Source organism: Pelophylax lessonae (genome assembly GCF_965119305.1).
Source record: "Pelophylax lessonae genome assembly, chromosome: 5".
In the NCBI taxonomy this organism is placed as follows: Eukaryota; Metazoa; Chordata; class Amphibia; order Anura; family Ranidae; genus Pelophylax; species Pelophylax lessonae.
Genome location: NC_138772.1, coordinates 152,254,165 through 152,280,414, shown reverse-complemented (window position 1 = coordinate 152,280,414; position 26,250 = coordinate 152,254,165). Strand labels below are relative to the sequence as shown.

The following is a 26,250-nucleotide window of genomic DNA, read 5'->3' as shown; positions in this document are numbered from 1 at the left end:
TTATTCCTGCAGTGCTGTTGTGTGGTCACATAATCTTTCCCTAATCTTTGGCATCTTCAGGGAAATATCTTTGGGAGAGGCTTCTATTACTCTGCTGAAGTATGCTCTCTACAGTATGGGTCTGTGTCTGCAGATCCGTACTGTGTCCATATATATATATATATATATATATATATATATATATATATACTGTATATATATATATATATGTATTGTACATAAAACACTTTTAACTCTTTCTAGACGAAAAAAATTCTGGTCTAAGCAAACACTTTTTGTTTCTAAGCCGCGGCTGCCTATATTCCTAAATACAGTGCCTTGAAAAAATATGAATACCCCTTGATATTTTTCACATTTTGTCATGTTACAACCAAAAACATGACTGTATTTTATTGGGATCTCATGTGATAGACCAATACAAATTGGCACATAATTGTAAAGTGAAAGGAAAATAATAAATGGTTTTCAAATTTTTTTATAAATAAATATCTGAAAAATGTGGCGTGCATTTGTATTCAGCCCCGTTGAGTCAATACTGACTGGTCTGGATTTTGACTGGGCCATTCTAACACATGAATATGCTTTGATCTAAACTATTCCATTGTAGCTCTGGCTGTATGTTTAGGGTTATTGTACCTTGGATTTTGAAGATGGGAACTGACAATTTGCAAATTTTTGTGCCCATATGTTCAATTTGCTTTGTAATTTTTGTTTATTTATTTATTTGTTTGTTTTTTATATCTATCTACTTAAGTGTAACATAACGTAACTACCTGCCTGTTATAGCTGTAAAAACCTGGGAACAGTACCGCCTATCTACTCAGTATAATGTTTAACATTTTTAGGAACATTTGTCAATTTCCTAAACTTTTATGGACAGTCCCTTTCCACAGATGTTTATTAGTCACTTTTATGTCCACCAGTTTGACACCACATCTTTCTAAATACATGTAACAAACACATAATCTTTATGTAAGATCACAGCATTTCTTAATGTTTTTCTTACTATTTGAGTTTAAACTGTACTCCTCTCAGAGACAAATTTATCTACCTCAATTACCCATGCTTTCTTTTGTCATTTTCTTTTATAACTGATGCTCACTTCCAGATTTCCCAAGGGGGTCTATGATAGTGATGCACATCAAAATATAATTGGCCTTCTGAATAGTAATTATAGAATCAGTTTTAAAACCAGGCAAATTGGCAGTTTTTTTAATTTTGTTGGGGGGGGGGGAGTCAAATCATGCAATTCTTGAATAATAATTGTCTGGATCCTGGGATTGCAGATCACACTGACTACTGACCTACATTCAAATAATCAGGCAAATCAGAAGTTGGCAAATGATGCATATTGCTCAAAAGGGTATGCCTTGCCAGCTCTACTGCTGCCTGGAGTTGTCAAAATGGTTGCTAAAAGTCACATACGTATAGTCCCACACTGGTACTTCTGGAGCTTCTGAAAAGTATGACTTTTAGCACTAGGATCATTTTTTTTTACTGTTTACTAAATAAATTACACTAGTTTAGATGTATATAGTGCTTTGTAATATATATTTATTCTTTATTATGGTCAGGACAATAACATAAGATTCTTTTTCAATTTTTTGGCCAGGAAAATATTACATATGAGTAATTTATATTATGTATAAAGCCACTGTTGACTCATTTTCATGTATCTACTTTGCTGCCAGTTGTTCACAAATCTCAGTAGCTCAAGTTAGAATTAACACATCCATGTGAATGAGTCAGAACATAGACTCATCCTGCTTCTTCCATACAGTTTTGTCTGAGGCTTCAGTCAAAGACATTGAGACTGATTTACTAAAGGAGCTGAGACTTGTTACACATTAAGAGCCGGTTCACACTATTACGACTTGCCAGGCGACTTGGTCAGCCTGGCAAGTCGCGCACCGTCGGGTCCATTAAGTAGTACAGGACCGGTTCTAATAGGAGCGACAGAAGTCGCTCTGACTTAGAAAAAGGGTCCTGTACTACTTCGGGGCGACCTGGAGGCGACTTGCATAGACATTCATGTTATGAAGTCCGTGCAAGTCGAGCCAAAGTCGCGGTGCACGGGACTTCACAGGTCGCCCCCGAAGTCGGAGCGACCTAATGTGAACGGGGGCTAAAGGATAAGTTTACCTTTTGTAATATGTAGCAAGGAAACAGGGTCTGAGACTGCCAGTGACCCACCTCCATCCCTAATGTACATAAAAAAAGGAAAGAAAATAGCCCTGGGACTTTGAATAAGGTGGGCACAATAGGCCAATGATGATTTTATTGAAAGTAAAAAATCATCATCATCTGATAAATGATATTCAGGATTAGTCAGTAAGAAGGTACATAAAGTATACATAGTACAGTATATAACAATAGAAGTTACATGATGGCATATATACATCTTGAAACTCAATGCATTTCATGAGACGCAGCTCACTTCTTCAGGAGTTGATGCGTCTATGTATATATATAAAAGTAATACAACATAGTATCAGTATAAAAGTATACATAATGGTAACCAGTGGAATATGTTCATAAAGGACCCAGTGGAGAATCCATGCTCACACATGAGCTGGGCCGGGATTAAAAACCGATGCTACCCCCAGGCCATAGCTGTGTGTGCCTGATCCGGGAGCTAAACTTTGTCTATTTCATAGATACTTTCTTTACCTTGTTATCATTCACATAGGATGCTATCACTTACTTATTATATACTTACATGTATATACATTTGTTCTAGCAAGTTTTCAAGGAGTACAAGGGACATCTTCCTATACACCACATGGGACACCTATCCCCCATTTTGTTCCCCTTTGGAGTTTGCTTTTTGGTTCCACTCCTTTGGCTCCCGGATCAGGCACACACAGCCACGGCCTGGGGGTAGCATCGGTTTTTCATTCCGGCCCAGCTCATGTGCGAGCATGGATCCTCCACTGGGTCCTTTATGAACATATTTCACTGGTTACCAATATGTATACTTTTATACTGATACTATGTTGTATTACTTTTATAGGGTATATATGCGCTGTACCAAAACCTAATCAGCGCAATCCTATAGCGACAAAAATTTAACTCTAAATAGTTGCTATCACTAACACAGTACTTTCACTACACATAATACCAAACTGTAACAAAGAATAGTGCTGTAGCCCTACTGACAAAGTCTACACCCAGACGTAATATGTATAGGGGGCAGAGCCTATGTGCTGACGTCACGTCGCGGCCATCTTGAGTAAAGCAAATACATGTTTAAAGCCTGATCAGCCTGCACTGCTCAAGTGCTATACTTGTGAGGTTTTTTTTTTTAATTTGGGTCTGCACAATAAAGTTTTTTACAGAGTGCACTAGATTTTGTTATCTTCTTGTCCCCTTATATACTTTGGAGTGTTACCAAGGCTCTTTTGAGCGGGCTGGAGGGAGAGTGAGGTGGATAGGAGCTAGCAGCATTCCGGATCTATTATTTATCCCCGGAGGGGAACCGCTGATTTTGGCCCACTGGTAACACAGGGGTCCGAATCTGAGGTGAGCGGCCAGATTGCACAGGTGGAGGCACCAGCACTTTATTGCCTGTCTGCACTGTATGGGGGAATGTTTTTCTGATTGATTCTTTTAAGAGGCACTTATGATACATGGACTATATATTTATTTTATTGGTGGAATGTTTTGCTGATTGATCTTTTTAAAGGGCATTTATAATACATGGACTATATATTTATTTTCACTTTGAGCAACACTTTATTTTTGGTTTAATTATTATTACACTATATGTATATCTCTTTTTGGCGCGCACTATTCTTTGTTATATTTTGTGAAAGGAATCTACTTCTCCTTTGCTCTCCTAATGATTATAAAGATAATTAATATTATTATTATTACCATTAGGCCACTTTTACACATGCAGTCCGATCAGATCTGCCTGTCAGTTTGTTCAGAGATGCTACATGTTTGTATGTGGAGAGCTGGATGTAAACAGACTTGCATCAGTTTACATCTGATTACCTAAGAGTTTATTGAGACCTGCACAAATATGGAAATGGTCTGTGCCCTTTTTAATTTTTTAGGACCCAATATGACAAATTGGTGAGAAATTGATGTAAGAAGAAGATGCAAGTCAATTTTCATCTGACCACCCATAGATCCAATATGGGCCCAGATAGCTGTGGTTTGAAAATGTTCCAAGACACGCACAGACCCTAATATACTATATGTTTTTAGCCACTATTGCGACTGCTTGGAAATCTCCAGCCTTAGACAAAGCTATAATAAAATGTAAACTCACATGGATCATGTTAAACGACAAACAACCCCTCTTCGATAAAATATAGTCCCCTTGGCTCGCCTATTTGCAGGTCCCAAACACACACTGTTGACTCCAGGAACAATTGGCGGTGGATCCCCGGACGGACTCACCTTCTCTTTTTCTCCTTTCTTTACTCATTGTTTTCTTTCTTTCACCGTCGGTCCTGTTACCGGTCTTGCCCCCTCCCCGTTTTATACCTTTCTTACCTATGTTCAACAAATTTTCAGTAGTGGAGAGTTGTATTCCCCATAAATGACTAAAAAGTTGTATGACAATGGGGAGAACATTTAAATTGTATAACATAAGCTAAAAGTTTTATCATTCTGAAGATCTTTTATAGAGGTTGCGCACCTTTGATGTTTTAAATCTCATAGTCTACCTATGTCACAGGTGGACCCAATAAGCTGTCTCTGCGATGGCCCTAATTCATTCCTTAGGGCATTATGGGGCTATGTTATGTAGCTATTTATTATATATTTGATCTCACTCATTGTAGGGAACTATGAGGGACACCATAGTTAGTTCCTCCTATATGCTATGGCCCTTGTACATCCCCTCTTTTATCATTTTTGTTGCTATTATGTTTTTATGTTTTTGAATGTACAGAGCTTAGCCAGGATTGTTTGCTGCTATGCTCTGTAACGTTCCTTCACTCTTCAAAAACATTCATTAAAAACAATTGATATAGATAGCTGTGGTTTTTAATTGTTGCCAAAAAAATTAACAGACAGACCTATGGACAGATTCCCTTCATATTGGACCAAACAATGTGTCACAGTGTGATGGGAGCTTTGGAGTTTTGCTTTAAGTCATAGTGAGATAATATATTTCCTTTCTTGGCATAGGAGTTTTGTGGCAGCAATACATTTAAGATATGTGGAGCTCTGTTTTTTTACACACCTGACTAGTACACATGATGACCCGCTTTTCAATTCACTTTAATTCTTACTTAAACTGTACTGCACATATTATACATAAACACACTTTTTCATTTGCTTTTCTAGAAATTTGAGTTGGCCAATTACACTAACTGTTGGTGTTACCATGAGATTGCTGTTTTACAGAAAGCCTGTCTAGTTTATAAAGAAAAACGTCTTTCACTGTTGAGCTACTGGGGAATGGAACAGGTTGTCAAAGTTTTAGGCAGATTGGCCAGGCCTATAATTTCCTTTAATGCAGAGCTGCATTGGTCAAGTTGTGTTAGGGGGCCTGATCTGAAAGGAATAACACTTTCCAACGCAATCTATGTGGAATTGTTTATGTGACATCACAGGTCACAAAGCTTAGCTCCTCCCAACTTAACCAAATAGAGCAGGTCAACATTTGTAATGAAAAGTATCTAAAATAATGTCATAAATAACTTGTATAACACTCATGAAGTCAGTTCTTAAAAACCGAACCATTGTTCTCAAGCAAATTCTTTGTCTTCTTAGGTCGTGTGTGATGCTTAAAAGAATGCACAGAACTACCTATCCATAATGCCTAGCAGCATGTCAGGTAAGTTGCTATTATTAAAAATGATATTTGCCTTGGACAAAATTCTCATTTTATATGTTATGCCAATGGTTTTGTCTGTGGATTGTACTTTATATGTTATATACAAAAAGGAACCTATACTGAGAGAAATTTGAGGCCATCATTGTTGACCTCTGCTACTTATCTTGTTGCTAGTTCATGGCCTATAATACTTTTTATGATGCCTTCCTGGAACAAGTATGCAGATCCGGAGTTTTGTCTTCAGTCGCAGGTCCCCTGCCTGGGGTTATTGAATGAGAGTATTGAACCAAATGATAAGCACAACAACCAGGCAACCAGCATTCTTACAAAGAGTTTAGAAATGGCAGCCTACATGTTTCTCTCAGTATTAGTTTCCTTTAAAGGAAAGGTGAACTTTGCTTCAGTACCTCCTATGCTTTTCATCACAGTAATAATAGAAATAACAGACCTCAGAGGCAGGTGTGTCTCTTTACTGTCCTTCTGCCATTGTCCTTATATCCATGTATAAGTCAAGGAAAGAATTCATTGGACTTTGAGCCTGTGCTAGTGCATAAACTATACCTTGTCATAGTTTTGGGAAAAAAGGCAGAGTGTCTGAAAGTCACCTTCACTACACCCCCAGGAATTTAAAAAAATATGCAAATAAAGGAAATTGTTGTTTTTTTTAGGTGCAATATACAACAAACAATAATTTTATAAAAATATTCAATTTTATTGGTACAAAATTTAAAACAATAGTAAAGGAATTTTTTTACATGTATTTCGGCCGGTAATCCAGTTTACTCAACGTGCGTACTAGCATATTATGACAATACCTTGCAGAAGATTTTATTTTTTAAGTTAAGTTTACTACTACTTTAAATGTGTCTAAATGCCAGATGTGTTTGCCACCTGAGCGTTTATTCTATCCAATGGCCAGAATAAATAATATGAAATAAAATAATCAAATTAATATGTGCAATACGGGGCATTTTTTTCATCAGCTTTTTCCTGCTAGGAGAACAGCATGAGCTCTAACTGTAAATCAGTCAACAAAACCTTTTTAAAATATCTTTGTATTGTTGTACTTTTGAATACTTCCTCATAGCATGCTCAATTCATTTTTATTAGCTGAGTGTGATTTACTTTCTTCAAACATTTAAACGAACATGATCAGGCATGTTTAACAAAGCAAATCACCTACTTTGTGGCGTATGCTTGAAATATATATGTCACAAGGTTTGGAAACCATAGGGATCTACAAGTCAAAGAAGTTAGATTTTAGTAGCATTGCGTTGTTAACAGCTTTACAAATTGTTGCCCACTGTTTCAGATATGCAGAGATTGATAGCTACACCACAAGCCACTGCCCTATTAAATTAAATTCTTAGCTTATATTGATAGCTTACATGGCAAATCAGTGAAAAGTGCATTAGCCCATGGGAGTCAATCATCAACCTTCTTATAGTGGCTTAGGTGCTGTTACAGTGAGGTAAAAAAGTATTTGATCCCCTGCTGATTTTGTACATTTGCCCAATGATAAAGATATAATCAGTCTATACGGTAATTTTAATGGTTGGTTTATTTTAACAGTGAGAGACAGAATAACAAAAAAAAATCCAGAAAATTGAATTTTAATGAGTGCAATAAGTATTTGATCCCATATCAATCTGCAAGATTTCTGGCTCCTAGGTGTCTTCTATACAGGTAACGAGCTAAGTTTAGGAGCATTCTCTTAAAGAGAGTGCTCCTAATCTCAGCTTGTTACCTGTATAAAAGACACCTGTCCACAGAAGCAATAATTCAATCAGATTCTAGTCTCTCCACCATGGCCAAGCAACTTGAAGACAAAAGGATGAGGAAGAATATGTGGATGAGATATCAATGAGGTCGTGTCCAAAAAATTTAAGACAAAAGACTAAAGACACAAAAGGATTTGTGTCTGGTACCCCTTTAGGATTTAATGACCCTCATGAGACACATGTAAAAATATATAAATGTTTATTGGAACATACACAAAGGAGTATTATAAAAACATGAGATGCTAAAAGTATCCTACTTGGGAATCGCATAGCAGCATAACCACATAGGTATACATAGGATAACAATGAAATGCAAATTACAGCATAAACAAATGGCTTAGTAGGGCCAATATGAATAAAATTCTCTTGGTATATAGGCGGCACCTGACATGTTTCGGACTATAAAGGTAAAAACACAAATGGAAGAAACACAAAACTGTAAATCTCGCTTGGTCTAGGGCTCCATGCAACATCTCACCTTGTGGAGTTTCAATGATGATGAGAACAGTAAAGAATCAGCCCAGAACTACAGGGGAGATTTTTTTTAAATGATCTTAAGGCAGCTGGGACCATAGTCATCAAGAAAACAATTGATAACACACTACGCCATGAAGGACTGCAATCCTGTAGCGCCCGCAAGGTCCCCCTGCTCAAGAAAGCACATGTACAGGCCCATCTGAAGTTTGCTAATGAACATCTGAATGATTCAGAGGAGAACTGGGAGAAAGTGTTGTGGGCAGATGAGACCAAAATCGAGCACTTTGGCATCAAATCAACTCACCATGTTTAGAGGAGGAGGAATGCTGCCTATGACCCCAAGAACACCATCCCCACCAACAAACACGGAGGCGGAAACATTATGCTTTGTGGGGGTTTTTCTGCTAAGGGGACAGGACAACTTCACCGCATCAAAAGGACGATGGAGGGGGCCATGTACCATCAAATCTTGGAACCTCCTTCCCTCAACCAGGGCATTGAAAATGGGTCGTGGATGGGTATTCCAGCATGACAATGTCCCAAAACACATGGCCAAGGCAATAACGGAGATTCTCAAGAAGAAGCACAATAAGGTCCTACAGTGGCCTAGCCAGTCTCCAGACTTTATTTCCCATAGAAAATATGTGGAGGGAGATGAAGGTTTCGAGTTACCATACATCAGCCTCAAAACCTTAATGACTTGGAGAGGATCTGCAAAGAGGAGTGGGACAAAATCCCTCCTGAGATGTGTGCAAACCTGGTGGCCAGCTACAAGAAACATCGGACCTCTCTGATTGCCAACAAGGGTTTTGCCACCAAGTACTAAGTCATGTTTTGCAAAGAGGTCAAATACTTATTTCACTCATTAAAATGCAAATCAATTAATACCTTTTTAAAATGTGTTTTTCTGGATATTTTTGTTGTTATCCTGTTTCTCACTGTTAAAATAAACCTACCAATAAAATTATTTTGTCGCTGTTGATAATAGAATAAGGCTACAAATCACAGTCTGCTTTACCATCAGCAACCACTAGAGGGAGCCTAAACAAATGATTGCCTGAAACACACAAGCAGGTACATATCTAGTGAACTCTAAAGCCTCATGTACACTGCTGCTGATAAATGGACGTTTAAGAGCAGTTGGTTATTTTTTTCAGCACCCCCTGAACTCTCCTTTATGTTTTATTATCTATCCATGTACACTGAGACGTTTATAGTCATTTAGAGGCAGTTGAGTTTAGTAGCATTTTATTTTTTTAATCAAAAAAATGCATTCAGCTGCAAGTTTATTGGCATTTGAAAAGCCCAATGCTTCTAACAGCGTGCAAACGCATCTAAACACAGTAACGCGCATTTATACGTGTTTCGTTTATAGGTGTTTTCAATGGGGATACATTTATGACCATTTTACAATGTAAAAATGCTTCTAAATGCAAACGCTGCTAACCCGCATAAACGCGGCATGTAAACATGGCAAAACTGACATTTTTAACCGTTGGTTACTATCTGTCAAGTTTCAGCATTCAGGAGAGATTTTCAAACATCCCGTGTACATGAAGCCTAAAGCTTAAGAAGCAGCTAGGTTATTTCCACATACTTCTGAGTTTCCCCAAGCTATCCTGTGTGCTGGAATCCTTGCACAGTCACCTTACCCACTGCTGACTCTCACACACCAGAAAAATTATTTATAGGGTAGTTTGCACCACCAGTGGTATTTCAGTTGACAAGTCTGATAGGTATCATATACAGAACATACACACATGCACACAGACCCCCCGTTGCTGGAAATGAGATGTGGATATGTCCCAGCCCATGGCAGATACGATAGATTTCACTTACTGACACTATGTTGCTTGCAGTGAGATTGGCTGTCTCATTCTCTTTCAGCTACCTGTTGCAATTACAGGGAACAAAATGGATGAACCAATGCACTCCCATGAGTCACCCCCCCCCCCCATACTTCTATATCCACCAGGCCAGGGTTGTGGAGAAGAGACCCTTGTCCTCATCAACATGGGGACAATTTGCTTTGGGAAGGAAGGTCCCCCACTAAAGCACCCCCCCCCCCCATTTTGAGGACATGTGGCCTGATATGCTCCCCTCCTTTCCTGCATGGTCTGATCACGGTTTGGTATGAATTTGGGGGGACATTAAAACATTTTTTTTTGAGTGAGGTTCCCCCAAAAAACTATACCAGACCTGAAAGGCCTGGTATAGATTGGGGAGGGGTGGGGCTGCATATTGTTTTTTCCACTTTTGACTTTTTTTGTTTACATTATGCTGTCAGCAGGGAATCCCCACTGACAGCAAGGATGAGTCATGGTTGTTAGGGCCCTGGCAGCTCTGAGCTGAACTATCACATTTAGCAGTTGTGGAAATACCACTGCTAAATGAAAATTTACTCATGTGGTATTCAACATGCATTTTCCTTGTAAATTGCATGTTCATGGGTTAAATACCACTTAAGTAGTTTTTAACTCAAATAATCATGCGGTATTTAACTCTTAGTGAATTAAGCCCTGTACCTGAACCCTTCATACAAGAGCTGGGATGGCCAGTAGTATCTGCTATTTGGCACTGAGTTCTGTGGGCAGTGTCATTTGGCATACAGAGTACCAGATGATCTCACTGTCAGAGTGAAGGGGTGGGAAAGTTTGCCTTTTTGTGTCCCATTTACTTCTATAGGGTTTCCCTGCCCATCCTGCTTAACAGCGTCTGCCTGATATCTCAGCCATCCTGCCTTCTACAACCAGTAACCAAGATGAATTCTGCCCTTTGAGGCATAATAATTAAAGGTGCATGTGTATTATCAAGGGGTGCTGTCACATTTATTGATTTGGCATAAGTCAATACTCTCAGCTTCCTGCTGGGTTACAGGCCCGTCATCAATGACGGATCACCATTACCATAAAATATATACAATATACTACACATACAAGGGTTAGCATCTTTGATTCCTGCCAAGTCAGTGTAAGATATGTCATAATCCCACAAGGTGGGAGGGTAGTAGGGGAGGTGAGTGGAAGTAAAGTGGAAGTAGAGAAGAAAGAAAAAAGTAGAGCAGGGAAAGGTCAAAGGTAAATTGGTTGACAGCTTGTAGGAAGAAAGACTATATGTTATATCAAGGCTCAGGGAGTAGCAAAAATATAAATATATTCAACAGAGTAAGAAAATGAATTCCAATAACTTGCAATTAATTATTTTCTTTGAAAAGATTGGCCAGATCTGCAGTCCCAGGGAAGGTATTTAATCCTGCTTTATGGTCGCTGACTTTGACAGCGTGGCTGTTGAAGGCCAGATCATGACAGGGGAGATTTAGACTCTGATTCCTACTCTTCTCAGGGCTAGAAAGTTGATTTCCAAAAAGGCATGCCATCATCCTTGGAAGACTTATTTCACTTGGTATGAAATCCATAGGTTCCATCCTTGACAGTCATCTGTTATCTGTCATCCTTATGTCGTGGTGCAGAATCTAGCTTTGCTTCAGTCTGATGTGGAGATGTCCTTGGCTTTAAGTACCATTAAGGGGCAAATCTTGGGCTTGGCCAAGCTTTTTCAGAGACCTGTTGCATCTCATTCCTTGGTCAAAGCTTCTGTTCATGGTGCCACTCGAACAGTTCTTCCTGTGCAACCCCCTCTATCCTTGTGGGTCCTTAACTTGGTCTTGTTGGTTCATATGTGCAAGGTTGTATTTTTGGTGGTCATTATCTTGGCTTGCAGGATCTCTGAGTTAGCTGCGCTTTCTTGCAAAAACCTTTTCTGCTCCTTTACCATGATAAAGTGGTGTTGAGGCCTCAATCTTCTTTCTTGCCTAAGGTGGTTTCTTCTTTTCACGTAAATCAGCACATTGTGTTGTCATATTTTTGTCCTATTCCTAAGCATACAAATAAGAAGGCACTTTGGTTGTTCAGGCTGTTCACATTTATCTGAAGTCTACAGCTTTGTTTAAACAATCTGATTCCCTGTTTGTTTCACTTGAAGAATCATAAGGGTCAGGCTCCTTCTAAATCCACTGTTCAAGGTGGATTTGTCAGCTCATTTCTCAGGCCTATGGAATCAAGGGCAAGGTTCCTCCTTTCCTGGTTAAGGCCCATTTCACTTGGTGTGTCAGTGCTTCCTGTGTCATTCAGCATCAAGCTTCTCTTGTTTGGGTTTGTAAAGCTTGCTCTTTGATCTTCCCTTCACACGTTTATGAAGTTCAACCAGGTAGAAGTTTTTGCCTCTGTGGAATTCAGTTTCAGACTAAGAGTCTTGCAGGCGGCTATGCAAGGGGGTCCCCACTTTTTAGTTTAGGGATTTGGGCTCGTTGGCTACATTGCTTTGTTGCCCTTCCATCAGATTCATTGCTTTGTGTCCCATGATGTAAAAAATGAGGATTTTTGGTTTACCTATAAAATCCTTTTCATGAAGTATGTTACAGGACACAGGGATTCTTCTCTTCTGACTTGTGTTCCTCATTGCTAGCTACAAAACTGAGCCATGGCAGAGATGAGACTGGCTATGCCTGGGTGGGTATTCCTGCCTTTTCTTGGCCAATGTCGATACCTAAAGATGGCAGCATAACCCATGTAGTAATGACTATTAATGTGTCCTGTGCTGTACTTTAGGAAAAGTATTTTACAAGTAAATTACAAATTATAATATTTCCTGTTTAATTTTTTGCGACAAAGTCATTTGTAACTGTGTGCTTTGCTATGTATACTATAACATATGACGAGCAAACCATATGACAATTTTGTTTGAGGAGGAGAGGTTAAAAATCAAAAATAGAAACAGAAAAAAACATTATGATAAATTACACCAAATTAAAATGTGCATGAAGATGAAAAGAACACCTGCCATAAAATGTTAAAAATATATAGAAGTGCATGTTTTTTAACATAACACTGTGTAAATTAATGAGAGAGCAAATTTGTTTCTTTTATGAACATTTTGTGATTTTTCTCTTCAGTCCCGCGTCTCCTTGAGTCCTCAGTCCTCCCGCCTCCTCCTCGGCCAATGGCATGGGGTTTGCCTTTCGGCCAATCAGGAAGCGGGTCTCGGACCCGCTTCCTGATTGGCCAGGAGGAGGATCCATGTGACAATAGTGAATTTTCAATCGCTTTTGTCACACAATGGGTGGGCTCGGGGCGCACTGCTCTGCGCCCCGGGTCCACCCTTTGCTGGAGCCAAATTGTAATAAGTGGGTACTGGGAGGCAGCGGTACGGCGGCCTGGAGGAGAAAGGGGGTGATGTCACTAGTTGCTAGACGCTAAGCGGCTCTAGCCTAGCAACCAGTGCAGTGTGTGGGCTCCGGCCGCCTCCCCGCAGGGAGAGAGCGCCACCGCCACGGCCACAGGCAGGGATGGATACAGAGATGATGATACAGATGGTCACAGGAAGGCGGTTCGGCGAACTTCCAAATGTTTAGTAACCGGTTCTGTGGAACCGGTGCAAACTGGCTGAATCCCACCACTGCCTTTAAAGTATCGCAGAACACTGCAGTATAATGGTTCTAACATATTTGGCAGAGGCTTTGCCAAAGGTTAAACAAATGTTGAAGTTCATCAGATACAGCAAGTACAAATCCTCTTTGTACATACCAGAATTTGTAGCATACCTCCCAACTTTTTGAGATGGAAATGAGGGACACCTATTAGCAAAAGTATGTAGACATAGGACCCACCCCCTGCCCTCTTCTTTAAGAAGAAAAGTTGATGTTTTTTTTTTTGACACTGCTATTGCTTTATATTGGCTTTTGAAATTTACAAATGCAGCAATTTAGAAATTGGATGAAAGATTTAGCACCATGAAACCCTTTTTGAAAGATAAATAGTGCATTTTATATACAACTAAATAGATCAGACCAAAATGAGGGACAAATGAGGAGGAAAGAGGGACAGAGGGACTTTGCTCCAAATCAGGGACAGTCCCTCGAAATCAGAGACCGTTGGGAGCTAGTAGCAACTTTCATTAGCTTCTCCTTCATCATTCTTGGCACTGTGGCAGGCTGGTGGCATGTAGCACCAGAGTTGTATAAAGTACTCGAAACCCATACTTGAGTAAAAGTACAAGTGCTCGATCAAAAAGTGACTTGAGTAAAAGTACAAGTGCTCGATCAAAAAGTGACTTGAGTAGAAGTGGAAGTGCTCGATCAAAAAGTGACTTGAGTAGAAGTACTAAAGTATTCAACATTTTTTGTACTTAAGTATTGCAAGTAGTTTTTTTAAACATTTTGCTACTCAAGTACTGAAAGTAAAAGTACCAGTAGTTTTGAAAAAAAAAATTGCTACTCAAGTACTGAAAGTAAAAGTACAAGTACTGTGTTATGTAGTTATTAAAGAAAGAAGTCAAAAGTCTGAACATCATATTGTTTTTTATTATTTCAAATGCAGCTTTTATTTATACATACAGTAGCTTTTATTTTCATATGCGCTGATAATACACATGTTTTGAGCTTCATGAAACCTGCCATCTACTGTTCTGGCAGTGGTAATTTTTATAATTGTAACGAGTAACTATGCAGCACAAAAAAAAAATATCGGAGTAGAAGTATTGAAATCATTGAAAAAATGTAGTGAAGTAAAAGTGGAAGTAGGAGAAAAAAATTATACTCTAGGAAAGTACAGATACCGCCTTTCGGTACTTAAGTACAGTAGTGAAGTAGTTCTACTTAGTTACTATACATCTCTGTGTAGCACAGGTGTCAGGTGATAGGCCAACTTCCTTTCTTCTGTTTTCAGAAGTTTATTGAGTTCCCACTGAGTTCCTCATCAGCGAGTTGAAAGGCTGGGAATATTTAAACAACACATGGCCTAGTATGCTTTGTGCTGATAAGGTTGTTGGGCTTGCTTAGGATGGTTATGCTGCAGTTTGGCAGCAGAGGCAGGTTTGCAAAAGCAACGTGTCCCTCAACACCCAAACGTCCCTATGCATGAACCTGCTGTTCCCAATTAATAATTTTCCCCTGCTTCTGACCATATATGACCGGCTTTATTCCATTAAATAAAAGCTCTTTGTCATCTTAGTATGCTAGTAGGATTTTTAAATATCTCTGTTTTTAAAAAGCATAAATGTAAAACAGAATGTTTCCAATATTCATGCTTTTAGTCTGTGGCATTTTGGAAACTTCTGACCCCAGAGCTAGTTTATAGCAGAAGAAAGGAAGCACAGTATGTGCAGTACTTTGTGCCAATTAAAAGTTAGATGTTTCTAATATCTGTTTCTGCTGAGGCTCAATTTTATGCAAATTATTTACGCCATCTAAATGTTTCTGATAGCACACGATTAAATCCAGGTTCTCTTTCATATGATTATACTAGCACCTAAACCAGAAAGACTTGGGTCAGCTAAGGTAATTTTTGGATGTAGCAGGCCATGAAAAAATACATATCTGTGGAGCATCCAGAAAATTGATGTTATCTTTTTTAGAATAGTAATGTGTTTTTTGTTTTGGAAAGCATTAAGTGTACTGAATGCAGAGGAACAGGTCTACATTTCCTTTATTAAATTCAGTTTCTTTCCCCTTGGTTATACTGTACAGTAAAATAAAAAGATCTGAATGTGTGCAATAGCATTTCATGTGTGCTTCCTTCCACTATTTCAGGATTAGATAACATCCTATTATTTTGATTGTTTACAGATTGTAAGTAAAGGTGTTCTATCTGTGTAGTTAGGATTATGTACGTATACTTTGAGTTTCTGCACATTGATAGTTAGGATTAGACTTTTGTTTGGGTAGCAAAAATATCAGGCTATTTCATTTAAATGTAATAAGAAAAGCAGAACCTCAGGCAAAAAGCTAAATACAAGTGGAATATCCATATGTGATTCATACTCATCTACCAGACAGCACAGCCAGGAATTTCATACTTTTTTTAGAGGTTAAATTACCTTGTCACTACAGGGTCACTGATGGAAAAAAAAAAAAGGCCAAACCCTATAAAGAAGCATATCTATACTTGCATCCCTGGCAGCCTTTGTCTTGAAACCACAGCTTTACTGCTCCCCACGATATTTGCACCCCCAAACCATATGCTTTCTAAAAGCAATGGCCTTGGAGAATAAAATGGTATTTGTTGCAATTTATTATGGCACACAATATTTGCACAACTGTTTATCGATTACAAATTTTCAGGAAAAAATACATTTACATGAATTTTAGGGCACACAAACACAGTATAATACCCAATTTTTCTTGGTAAAATATAAAAAAGATGATGTATGAGTAAATAGATACCAATTTTGAAAAAAAAAAAACAATATTTTTTACTATTTGCTATAAAATCTATCCAATAAAAAAAATTTAAAAAATCAAATTTCTTCATAAATTTAGGTCAATATGTATTCTGCTGCATATTTTTGTTAAAAAAATCCCAATAAGTGTATATTGATTGGTTTGTGCAAAAGTTAAAGCATCTACAAACTATGGGATATTCTTTTTTTACTAGTAATGGTGGCGATCAGCAACTTAAATTGGGACTGTGATATTGCGGCAGACCTTCAAATACTAACTGAGACTTTTGATACTTTTTAAGGACGAGTGACACTCAGGGTCACTTCACAGCATATGCAGTCCAGTGTGCTTTTTTCTGCATAAAAAATGCATGGATAGTAGGTTATATGGTTTTCAATGGCCTAGTTCACACCAATGTGATCAGTTTCAGTGCTTTCCAGTTCCAGAAAAAAAAAAGCAGAATATGCTGCATTTTTTCTGCACTGTACTGTACTGTAAGTGCTCTTGTGCTCCAATCGGGTGCTGAAGTGCTCCACACAAATCCACTCCCTGATGTGGCACACACCCCTTTTGTGTCCCTCCTTACCAGAATCAATGAACCCCCAGCTTTTCAGTCTGGGAGCCAAACAGGCTTGGTTTAATTAAGACTGATGAGTCACAAGGAATGAATCAAGGACTCCCCAGTAGCCTCTTAGAAGTTTCAAATAATCCTCAAGTGTAGAACAAAGAGAAGGAGCCAATAGTAAAGTACCGTAGGGTCGCAGTTTAATTGCGCAGTAAATGAGCATGTAAATTGCAAGAAGCTTCTGCGAACCCCATGACCACCATGCGTTCCTCGGCAACCAGAAAGGATGTCGTTAAAACTCTGAACCTGAAATTACATCAATGCGTTTCACCCTCCCACAGGGCATTATCAAGGAGGTCCTTGATGATGATCCGTGGGGGTGCCAAACTCGTTGACACAATTCCCGTTTCCAAGTTTTAATTACGTCACTTCCGGTTGCTGTGAAACGCATGGGGGTTACAGCGTCCGCGGAAGCATCTTGCAATTTACATGCTCATTTTTATCTGTTGTCCTGTAAGTATGTTTTTACATCCACTTTAAGGTAAAAAAAACATTATGCCTTTATACCCACCTTTAAATAATGGAAGGACATATTTCAATAAGTTCTGCTCTGCTTCCTTCATGTCTGTAAAATATATTGTTGATTTAAGGGCTTTTTTTTCCAGCAATTGGATAAACCAAACTGTATTAGTCAAAAAATGTGGGATGGAGACCATAAAAGTGCTTAGCCCTACTCTGTTTTATAGACCATAAAGGAAGCAGTTCCAAGCACAATAAAAGACTTTATATAACAAGTGTTTCTGCGTGTTTATTTATTTATTTTTTTTACATTAATGACACACAAAGACTATTACTTGTATTCAAGGCCACTTAATACATGACTAGACCGAGCTGCATGACATTGCAATGGAGCAGAATGTTATCTGCAAACAAAAAATATATTATTCTAGACCTAAACTCTTTTAAGAAGGAAAGGTCTCAAAGGTGTCTTTTTAAGCATGGTACTTTTACAGATGGTAAGATGCTTGGCATAGAAAATTTAACTTCAAAGATCACATTTCGAGTCGGTTGACTTAGCTAGGAAATTCTATGAACGCACTGGTTTCATCATATGAAGATATCACCATGTACTGTTTATTGAGGAATTAAAAAATTACCTAAAGAAGCCTACACTCTCCGTGTCATCGCACTACCATGACCCAGTTGCGATCTTTAATACACTTCAAACCTTGGAACTTTGTTTTATGCAGGTCCATGTTTGAAATGAGTACCAGAACTGTATTAGTCATTTGGTGATGTTAATTTCCAAGGCTTTTTTTCTCAGAGAATAGGTGCAGGAACTCACCCTCCCCAGTCATCTCCCTGCCCCCAATCCCACCCCCAATCCCGCCATTTCTCGGGACGTAAAGTGATGCCAAAAGAAGGATGTGGTCAAGGCTCCCCTTCTCCCCCTGTTCACAGCTCACCTTCCCCCCATCCAAGGATCACCCTTCACCTGTCAACAACTCATCCTCCCCCCATCCACAGCTCACCCTCTCCCCCTAATGCACAGCTCACTCCCCCCTCCCCATCCACAGTTCATCCCTCCCCCATCCACAGATCACCCCTCCCATCCACAGCTCAATCCCCCCTCCCCTTATTCACAGCTCACTCCCCATCCACAGCTTACCCTCTCCCCTCATCCACAGCTCACTCCTCCCCCCCATCCACAGCTCTCCATCTCCCCTCATCCACAGCTCACTCTCCTCCCGATCCACAGCTCACCCTCTCTCTTCATCCACAGCTCACTCCACCCACACACATACACACACACACACACATGCACAGCTCACCCTCTCCCCTCCTTCACAGCTCACCCTCTCCCCAATGCACAGCTCACCTTCTCACCCCCCCCCCATTCCACAGCTCACCCCTCACATCCACAGCTTACTCCCCCCCATCCACAGCTCACTTCCCCCCCATTCACAGCTCATTCTCTCTCCCATCTTCAGCTCACCTTCACCAATCTATAGCTCCACAGCACACTCTCCCCCATCCACAGCTCAGCCTCTCCCCTCATCCACAGCTCACCCTCTCCCCACATCCACAACTCACTCCCCCCCATGCATGTCTCACCCTCTCCCTCAATGCACAGCTCACCTTCTCCCCCCATCCACAGCTCACCCTCTCCCCCCATCCAAAGCTCACCCCTCCCATCCACAGCTCACCCCCCCTTCACAGCTCACCCTCTCCCCTATTCCACAGCTCATTACCCCCCCCCAATCCACAGCTCACTCTCTCTCTCCTGCCCACAGCTCACTCCCCCCATCATCCACAGCTCACTCTCTCTGCCCCCCCCATTCCACAGTTCACCATAGCATGCGCCCCCCCATCCCCCACCTTTTACCTCTCCACCCCCAGCTCCCCCAACAGCTCTTATAAGTCTGTACAAATCCCCCTGCCAACAGCTCTTGCTTTGAACAATCTACACTTCCAGCTCAGACCCCTGCAGAACATCCACAGTTTCTCTACAGCTGTCTCTCTTCACAGTCGTCACCCCAATCCCCTTCCCTGAGAAGCTCTCTCACCTCTTCACAATGCGCTTTTGGAAGAATGGTCAAACATACCCATAGACACACTCCTAAACCTTGTTTCCAGAAGAGTTAGAGCTGATATAGCTGCAAAGGGTGGGCCAACTCAATATTGAACCCTACAAACTAAGACTGGGAGGCTAGTAAAATTCATGTGTGTATAAAGGCAGGTGTCCCAATACTTTTGGTAATATTGGAAATATATATATATATAAAAATATAAATATATATATATATATATATATATATATATATATATACCTTTACCCTCAGCTTCTTGAGCAAGGCAGTGGTGGCCTTGGAGGTGTGTTTGGGGTTGTTATCATGTTGCAATACTGCCCTGCAGCCCAGTCTCTGAAGGGAGGGGATCATGCTCTGCTTCAGTATATCCCAGTACATGTTGGCATTCATGGTTCCCTCAATGAACTGTAGCTCCCCAGTTCCGGCAGCACTCATGCAGCTCCAGACCATGACACTCCCACCACCATGCCTGACTGTAGGCAAGACACACTTGTCTTTGTACTCCTCAGCTGGTTGCCGCCACACACGCTTGACAACATCTGAACCAAATAAGTTTATCTTGGTCTCAGGAGACCACAGGACATGGTTCCAGTAATCCATGTCCTTAGTCTGCTTGTCTTCAGCAAACTGTTGGCGGGCTTTCTTGTGCATCATCTTTTGAAGAGGCTTTCTTCTGGGATGACAGCCATGCAGACCAATTTGATGCAGTGTGCGGTGTATGGTCTGAGCACCCTTCAACCTCTGCAGAAATGCTGGCAGCACGCATATGTCTATTTCCCAAAGATAACCTCTGGATATGACGCTGGATATGACGCTGAGCACGTGCACTCAACTTCTTTGGTCGACCATGATGAGGCCTGTTCTGAGTGGAACCTGTCCTGTTAAACCGCTGTTTGGTCTTGGTCACCGTGCTGCGGCTCATTTTCAGTTTCTTGGCAATCTTCTTATAGTCTAAGCCATCTTTATGTAGAGCAACAATTCTTTTTTTCAGATCTCAGAGAGTTCTTGGCCATGAAGTACCATGTTGATCTTCCAGTGACCAGTATGAGCTGATTGGGCCCAATTTGGACATTTTCACTAAGGGGTGTACTCACTTTTGTTGCCAGCGGTTTAGACATTAATGACTGTGTGTTAAGTTATTTTGAGGGGACAGCAAATTTACACTGTTATAAAAGCTGTACACTCACTACTTTACATTGTAGCAAAGTGTAATTTCTTCAGGGTTGTCACAAGAAAAGGTATAATAAAATATTTACAAAAATGTGAGGGGTGTACTCACTTTTGTGAGATACTGTGTGTGTGTATATATATATATATATATATATATTGTTTTCCTGTCCTCTCCACCCCAAGCTTCTCTTTGGGGATAGATATCTGTATATATATATATATATATATATATATATATATATATATATATATATATATATATATACTGTATATGGAAATGGGGCAATCAGAGAATTGTTAAGCAGGCCATGAACATAAGTGAGGGTTTCATTGATGGTGCAAAAAAAATTGTGCACATTGCTCCAGTGGAGCAAATGAGCAACATTCTTTTTAGCAACTAGTGCAGTTAGAGGGGAGAGAACAGAAATTAAGATATAGCTGTACCTTCATCAAAAATTAACAAGTTTAAACCCTCATACATAGAGGAGAACTGTATGTAAATAACTGTAGAAAGTGAATTGATTTAAGCTACATTTGGAAAATGTAAAGGAAAGAGGAAACATTTGATGGAGGAATATGATGGATGACAGATTCAAAATAATGTGCAAAAGTGGGGAGTAGCACAATGTTTGATGCAGGTGATTTAACAACTGATATCAATTTATTTCAGTCGCAATAATTGGACTGCTATACCACAGTCACAAGGATCTATGTCAGCTTGAGATTGGGGCAGTTTGAGCACAATAACGTGTGTTTGAAATTGGTGTACAACTGTGTTAAATTTGGCACAGAAGCTGCGACAAATTTCCGAAATGTCACAATTAGCAACATTTCACTTTCCTGTGCAGCCATTGCACCTAAATATGATAAATAATGCACAAGTATGATAAATAGGTTACTGCCAGTCTGCCCATGTTTCCTGCTCCAGAATTCTGGCACAGATACAATCATACGTTCCCCCCCAAGATGTACATTGTGACCACTAAACAGTCATTTTGCAAATTGTCATATGTAGATATTCCTACTTGTATAGTTCTGATGTGGAAAATCTGGAATCACCAGCCAGCCACTTGTAAAAGTAAACTGTTTTTATTGTTCTTTCAGAACCAGGCAAACAGAGCTTTCTTCAGCAAAGTAAATACAAACAGCCCATAACTCTGGTAGATTGAAATGAATACAATGGCTCACAGGCAGTATACCAGTCCCACGCCTGGGTTTAAGGTTCCCATTTGCTTCTGGGTACAAAAAATGCTGCAGGAGCTCAGCAAACAATATATCAGTCGTATGACAGTCCACACTTTCTCAAACAGCTGTGTACTGCTCCAGTCTACTTCACAGATAGGTGTTGACTCTTTCCTGTTCCTTTTCTGGCCTTCCCTGCAGGTGTTGGAGGCTTTTTCCCACCCAAAGTCTCTTTGAGCCTCCGAATCCTTGATCTTATATAAGGACTTACCAATCTTGGGAAAACTATCAGTCAGTTTACCCCTTTCCAATGGGAACCCCACCTTGCATGGGTGAGATCCCCCGAGTACTCCAAGACTGCAGTCAAATTTTCCCCCATAAAGGGATCATAATCCAAAATGTAAGGATACATATCTCTCGCCCAGGACCCATCCCGACGTTCTGTACATAACCAAAGTGTGTGTGTGTTTATGCAGTGGAGAGCTTGCAAACATCCTTGGCGCTGACCCTATCTTAAGCAAAACAATAGTAGTCTTCTTAAAAAAGAAAAATACAACCATATACAGCCTCATTGACTAGAACAGGTGACAGTGACCTTTGCATGAAGTATCAAATTGAAATATAGCCCGTGTTCACATGCTAGCGCCCAGTTAGTGTTTCCCATTACCTGCTCTAGAAAAATTAGAGAGAGAAGCTAAATGGTTCTTATTACAAATATAAAAAGGTTTCTAGAGTTGGAAATTACATTAACAAGCCCCTTGTAGAATATTTTAGTTCTTTTCTTGCAATACACATTGGGAATGTTTAAAATGTGTGCATGCTGTAAACTGGAGGGATTTAAGCACACTGCATATTTTTCCACCTTTTAAAGAGTTTTTAAAGTAGTGCCTATTTTTAGTAAAATCTATCTAAATGGCCACCTTTCAACCTCTGCAAGATTTGATAATGTACCCGCTGATCCATTTATACTGGAAAACATTTAGAGCTAAATGGCACTTTTTACTGGCTAACTAAATAGATAAAAGTGCACGTTTTTGAGGCAGCTTTGGCTACTTTATCCCTTATGTACCATAAACCAAAGTATGTTAAAATAGCCAGGAGCTAACAGGGGATTGGCTTAAAAAGAACTGCATGGAATGATAGATGGAGTCTGTACAAACAGCCCCTTAGCTTTTATTCTTATATTTCATGTGAAAGGATCAATGTTCTCAGTAAAGTGCTGCATAATATATTGGTGCTATTTAAATACTGGTAATAAATCAAAATAAAATAACCACCAAGTTCTCTGGATGCTTAACTTCAGAAACATATAAGTATTTTTAAGCTGCTCTGGGGTTTAATGAGTCAAATGTGCCCAAAATAGTTCTTGATTTTAAGTTTTAGAAACGTGTAACATTCCTGGTTGAATCATGCTATACTTGCTTATCTTTTGAGGTCTCTATGTTTTTTGGTTTTTGAACAGACATTTCAACCAGCAACATACTGTTACGTCGTTGGGCTTTAGGTGGTTATAGCGGGATGATATCCGCAGCTGCAGGCATCAACCCGATATTGTTTTCTTTAGCCTGTGGTCGGCTTCCTTGTAAACACAATCCTAGTGGCTAATTCGCTTTTGCAAGCAATGGTAGGGGACAATCCCTCTCTCCCACCGCTTTGCGCAACTCTCTTGGGCTCTTCTATCCCACTGAGAATGCAGCCTAACCATAGGGCTGATCAGAGACTGGAAAGGGGGTATGGTCTAAGAAATCAGAAGCGATGAGCATTTCACTGCATCTAGTTTCGCAGTTGTAAACAAACCCTTTGTGGCTTTAAAAAAGCATCAGATCATACTCATCTTGGTACGCGCCAAAACTTTTAAAGGCAGAGGAGAGACCCAGATCCCTCAGTAAAGAGTACCTGTCAATGCCTATTGCTGTCACAGGGGATATTTATATTCCTTGTGATAACAATAAAAATGATTTTAAAAAAATTAAATAAACAGTGTAAATATATTTATATAAATATATATATATATATAATACATTTAAAAGCGCCCCCATCCCCCCTTGTTCACGCACAAAGGCGAACGTACGTGTCGGCCCCGTGTAAGGTATCACCCCAAACGTCAGATCAAGTGCAGTAATTCTAACACCAAACCTCATGTGTGAATCTGAAGTCATAACAACCTGTATAGGCTTTTAAAGCATCACCTATAGATAATAAAATGTACGTTGTTTGTTGCTGTTGCGTGACTTGTTTGGTATCTGTTTACTTGGCATAACTCCATCTTTTTATATCTTACCAATCAATTGGGTATTATATTGTGTTTTGTGCATGTTTTTGTGCATTAAAATTAAAAAAGTGTATTTTTTTCCAAAAACAATTACGTTTGAAAAACCCCTGCACAAATAACGTGTGACAAAAAATTGCAACACCCACTATTTTATTCTCTAGGACCTCTGCTTTAAAAATATATAATGTTTGAGGATTCTACATATTTTCTAGCAAAAAAAAATATTAATTTTCACTTGTAAACAAAAATTGTCAGAAAAGGCCTGGACTTCAAGTGGTTAGTAGCAACATTGTGCCTTTCTCTCAATGTATAGGCTAAAAAATATATATAATATAAGACAACAGCACCAGAACCAGTTTACAGTCTTAAAGCAACTCTACAGGCAAACTAAAATTGCCCATAAAAGCTGCACCTGTAAAGAAGTAAGTGAATGCCTTCCTCTCCTACCACCTGTGCCGCTGAACACAACTCCATTGGGGAGAGATTGATGGCTGTATTCCTTTTCAGAGGCCCACACTTCCAGGACAGTTGTTACCAGAATATGTGTAACCATTGGAACTCTTAGGCTCCATTCACACCTGAGCGTATCGTTTTCAGGCATTTTTTTGGGCTTTATACAGGTGTTTTTTTTTTGGGCTTTTTACAGGCGTTTTTTGTTGGGGGCTTTTTTCGGGTGTTTTTTTTTTCTGGGCTTTTTTACAGGTGTTTATTGCAGGTGTTTGGAGGAAGGCATTGACATATAACAAAAACGCTTGTAATCAGCCAAAAAAGACGCTCATGTACTTTTTTGAGCTTCTGGTGTTTTTCTTCTGGAGACAAAATACTCAGCTGTAATTGAAATGTATAGGATTTTGCTTGTTGGGCGTTTTGAGACTTCAGAGATGAGCGTTTTACGAGCTGAAATACGCTAAGGTGAACAGGGCCTAAACCTCTATTCTTGCTCGAGGGACAGCTCAAATTTTTGGACTTTATGATAATAATTGTCAGTTGTCACCAGAACAAAAAGAAAGGATAAATCTCTTTACAGGAACAAGACAGCAATCAAATTATTCAGGGGCCTTCCCATACTCTAGCCAAAATTTAAAAAAGTTTTATGGTCACAGCATACTTTTTTGTTTTTATAACATTAGCATTTTAGTTTGCTTGAAAAATCTCCTTTCATGTTGTGAGTTCTGCCTGTCTGCTGGTCATCTCTTTCCACAATTTTCCTCTTTCTTGGATTCCCTGCATGCTGTGCAGCTTCTCCTCTGCTGTTTACTTTTCATTTATTAGGACTACATATTCCATGGTACCTTGCTGCTTGCAAGCAGGGATTCTGGTACTGACTCCTGAAACTCCTCATCTCAACATCTCTGTAGTTCATGTGAAATGTGTGACACAGCAGTGTCTACCTACAGGGCATAGTGCATGTGTGGCACAGAATTCAAAGAAATAAATGTGTGTAAACTTTAACAAAGTAAGTTTACAAACTTCCAGATCATTTAAAATAAAAGCATAAAAATAATTGAAATACAATGTGAAAGTTAATATGGATGAATGATTTTACAATTTGGCCATAGATAAACTTTAAGAAATACGAGTTTGGGCAGTACATACACTAAGAATAAACTAATAAACTAAGAATGACTAAAGAAGATGTTTCTACTCTTAAAAGACTTTATTGTTAGAACTGAAATGTGAAAAATGTAAAAGTATACTGTCACAGCATTGTAAATAAGGAGAAAATGTAGCGATTAATAAATATGCCAATAAAAGCATTTTCCAGGAAAAAGTATGATGTCATTTTGAAAAGTACCTGGACTAATCATCAACCATACCAGGAATATACATACGACATAGCAACCACGTCTTAAACACCAAACAAAATAAAAGTTTCTGCAGACAGTGTCTGTGCTAACAAAATGCTAGCTGTTTTTTAAGTAATTATTGAGCAGACTGTCAGTTCATAAGAATGTCACACTTAGGTGAACGAGTGTGAGCCAGGTCATTGTGTGGTAAGAACAGTCATACCAGGCTGAATCCTCAATGTTTTGAGTTCTCACAGCCTAAATAATGTCCACGACCAGCTCCGACCTAGGGGACCTTAAGTGATCATGGAAGAAAAGCTCATAAATTGCTGGAGCTTTTCAGTCAAGCCAGAATTTTCAATAGCAGTGTTGGAGACATCCGGTCCACAAATGCAGCTTGTAGGTAGTCATTG

At 39.5% G+C, this 26,250-nt stretch overlaps 1 protein-coding gene across 2 annotated transcripts in view; it reads left to right on the top strand.

Annotated features, from left to right (window-relative positions):
* THRB (thyroid hormone receptor beta) overlaps positions 1–26,250 on the top strand; it is a gene marked incomplete at its 5' end in the record, with an annotated part of 542,677 nt that overhangs the window by 450,031 nt on the left and 66,396 nt on the right. For both annotated transcript variants that reach the window (XM_082258824.1, XM_082258825.1), the window contains one exon: positions 5,734–5,797. In XM_082258824.1, the coding sequence (XP_082114950.1) occupies positions 5,779–5,797 (19 nt within the window). The remainder of the gene's footprint in view (positions 1–5,733; positions 5,798–26,250) is intronic.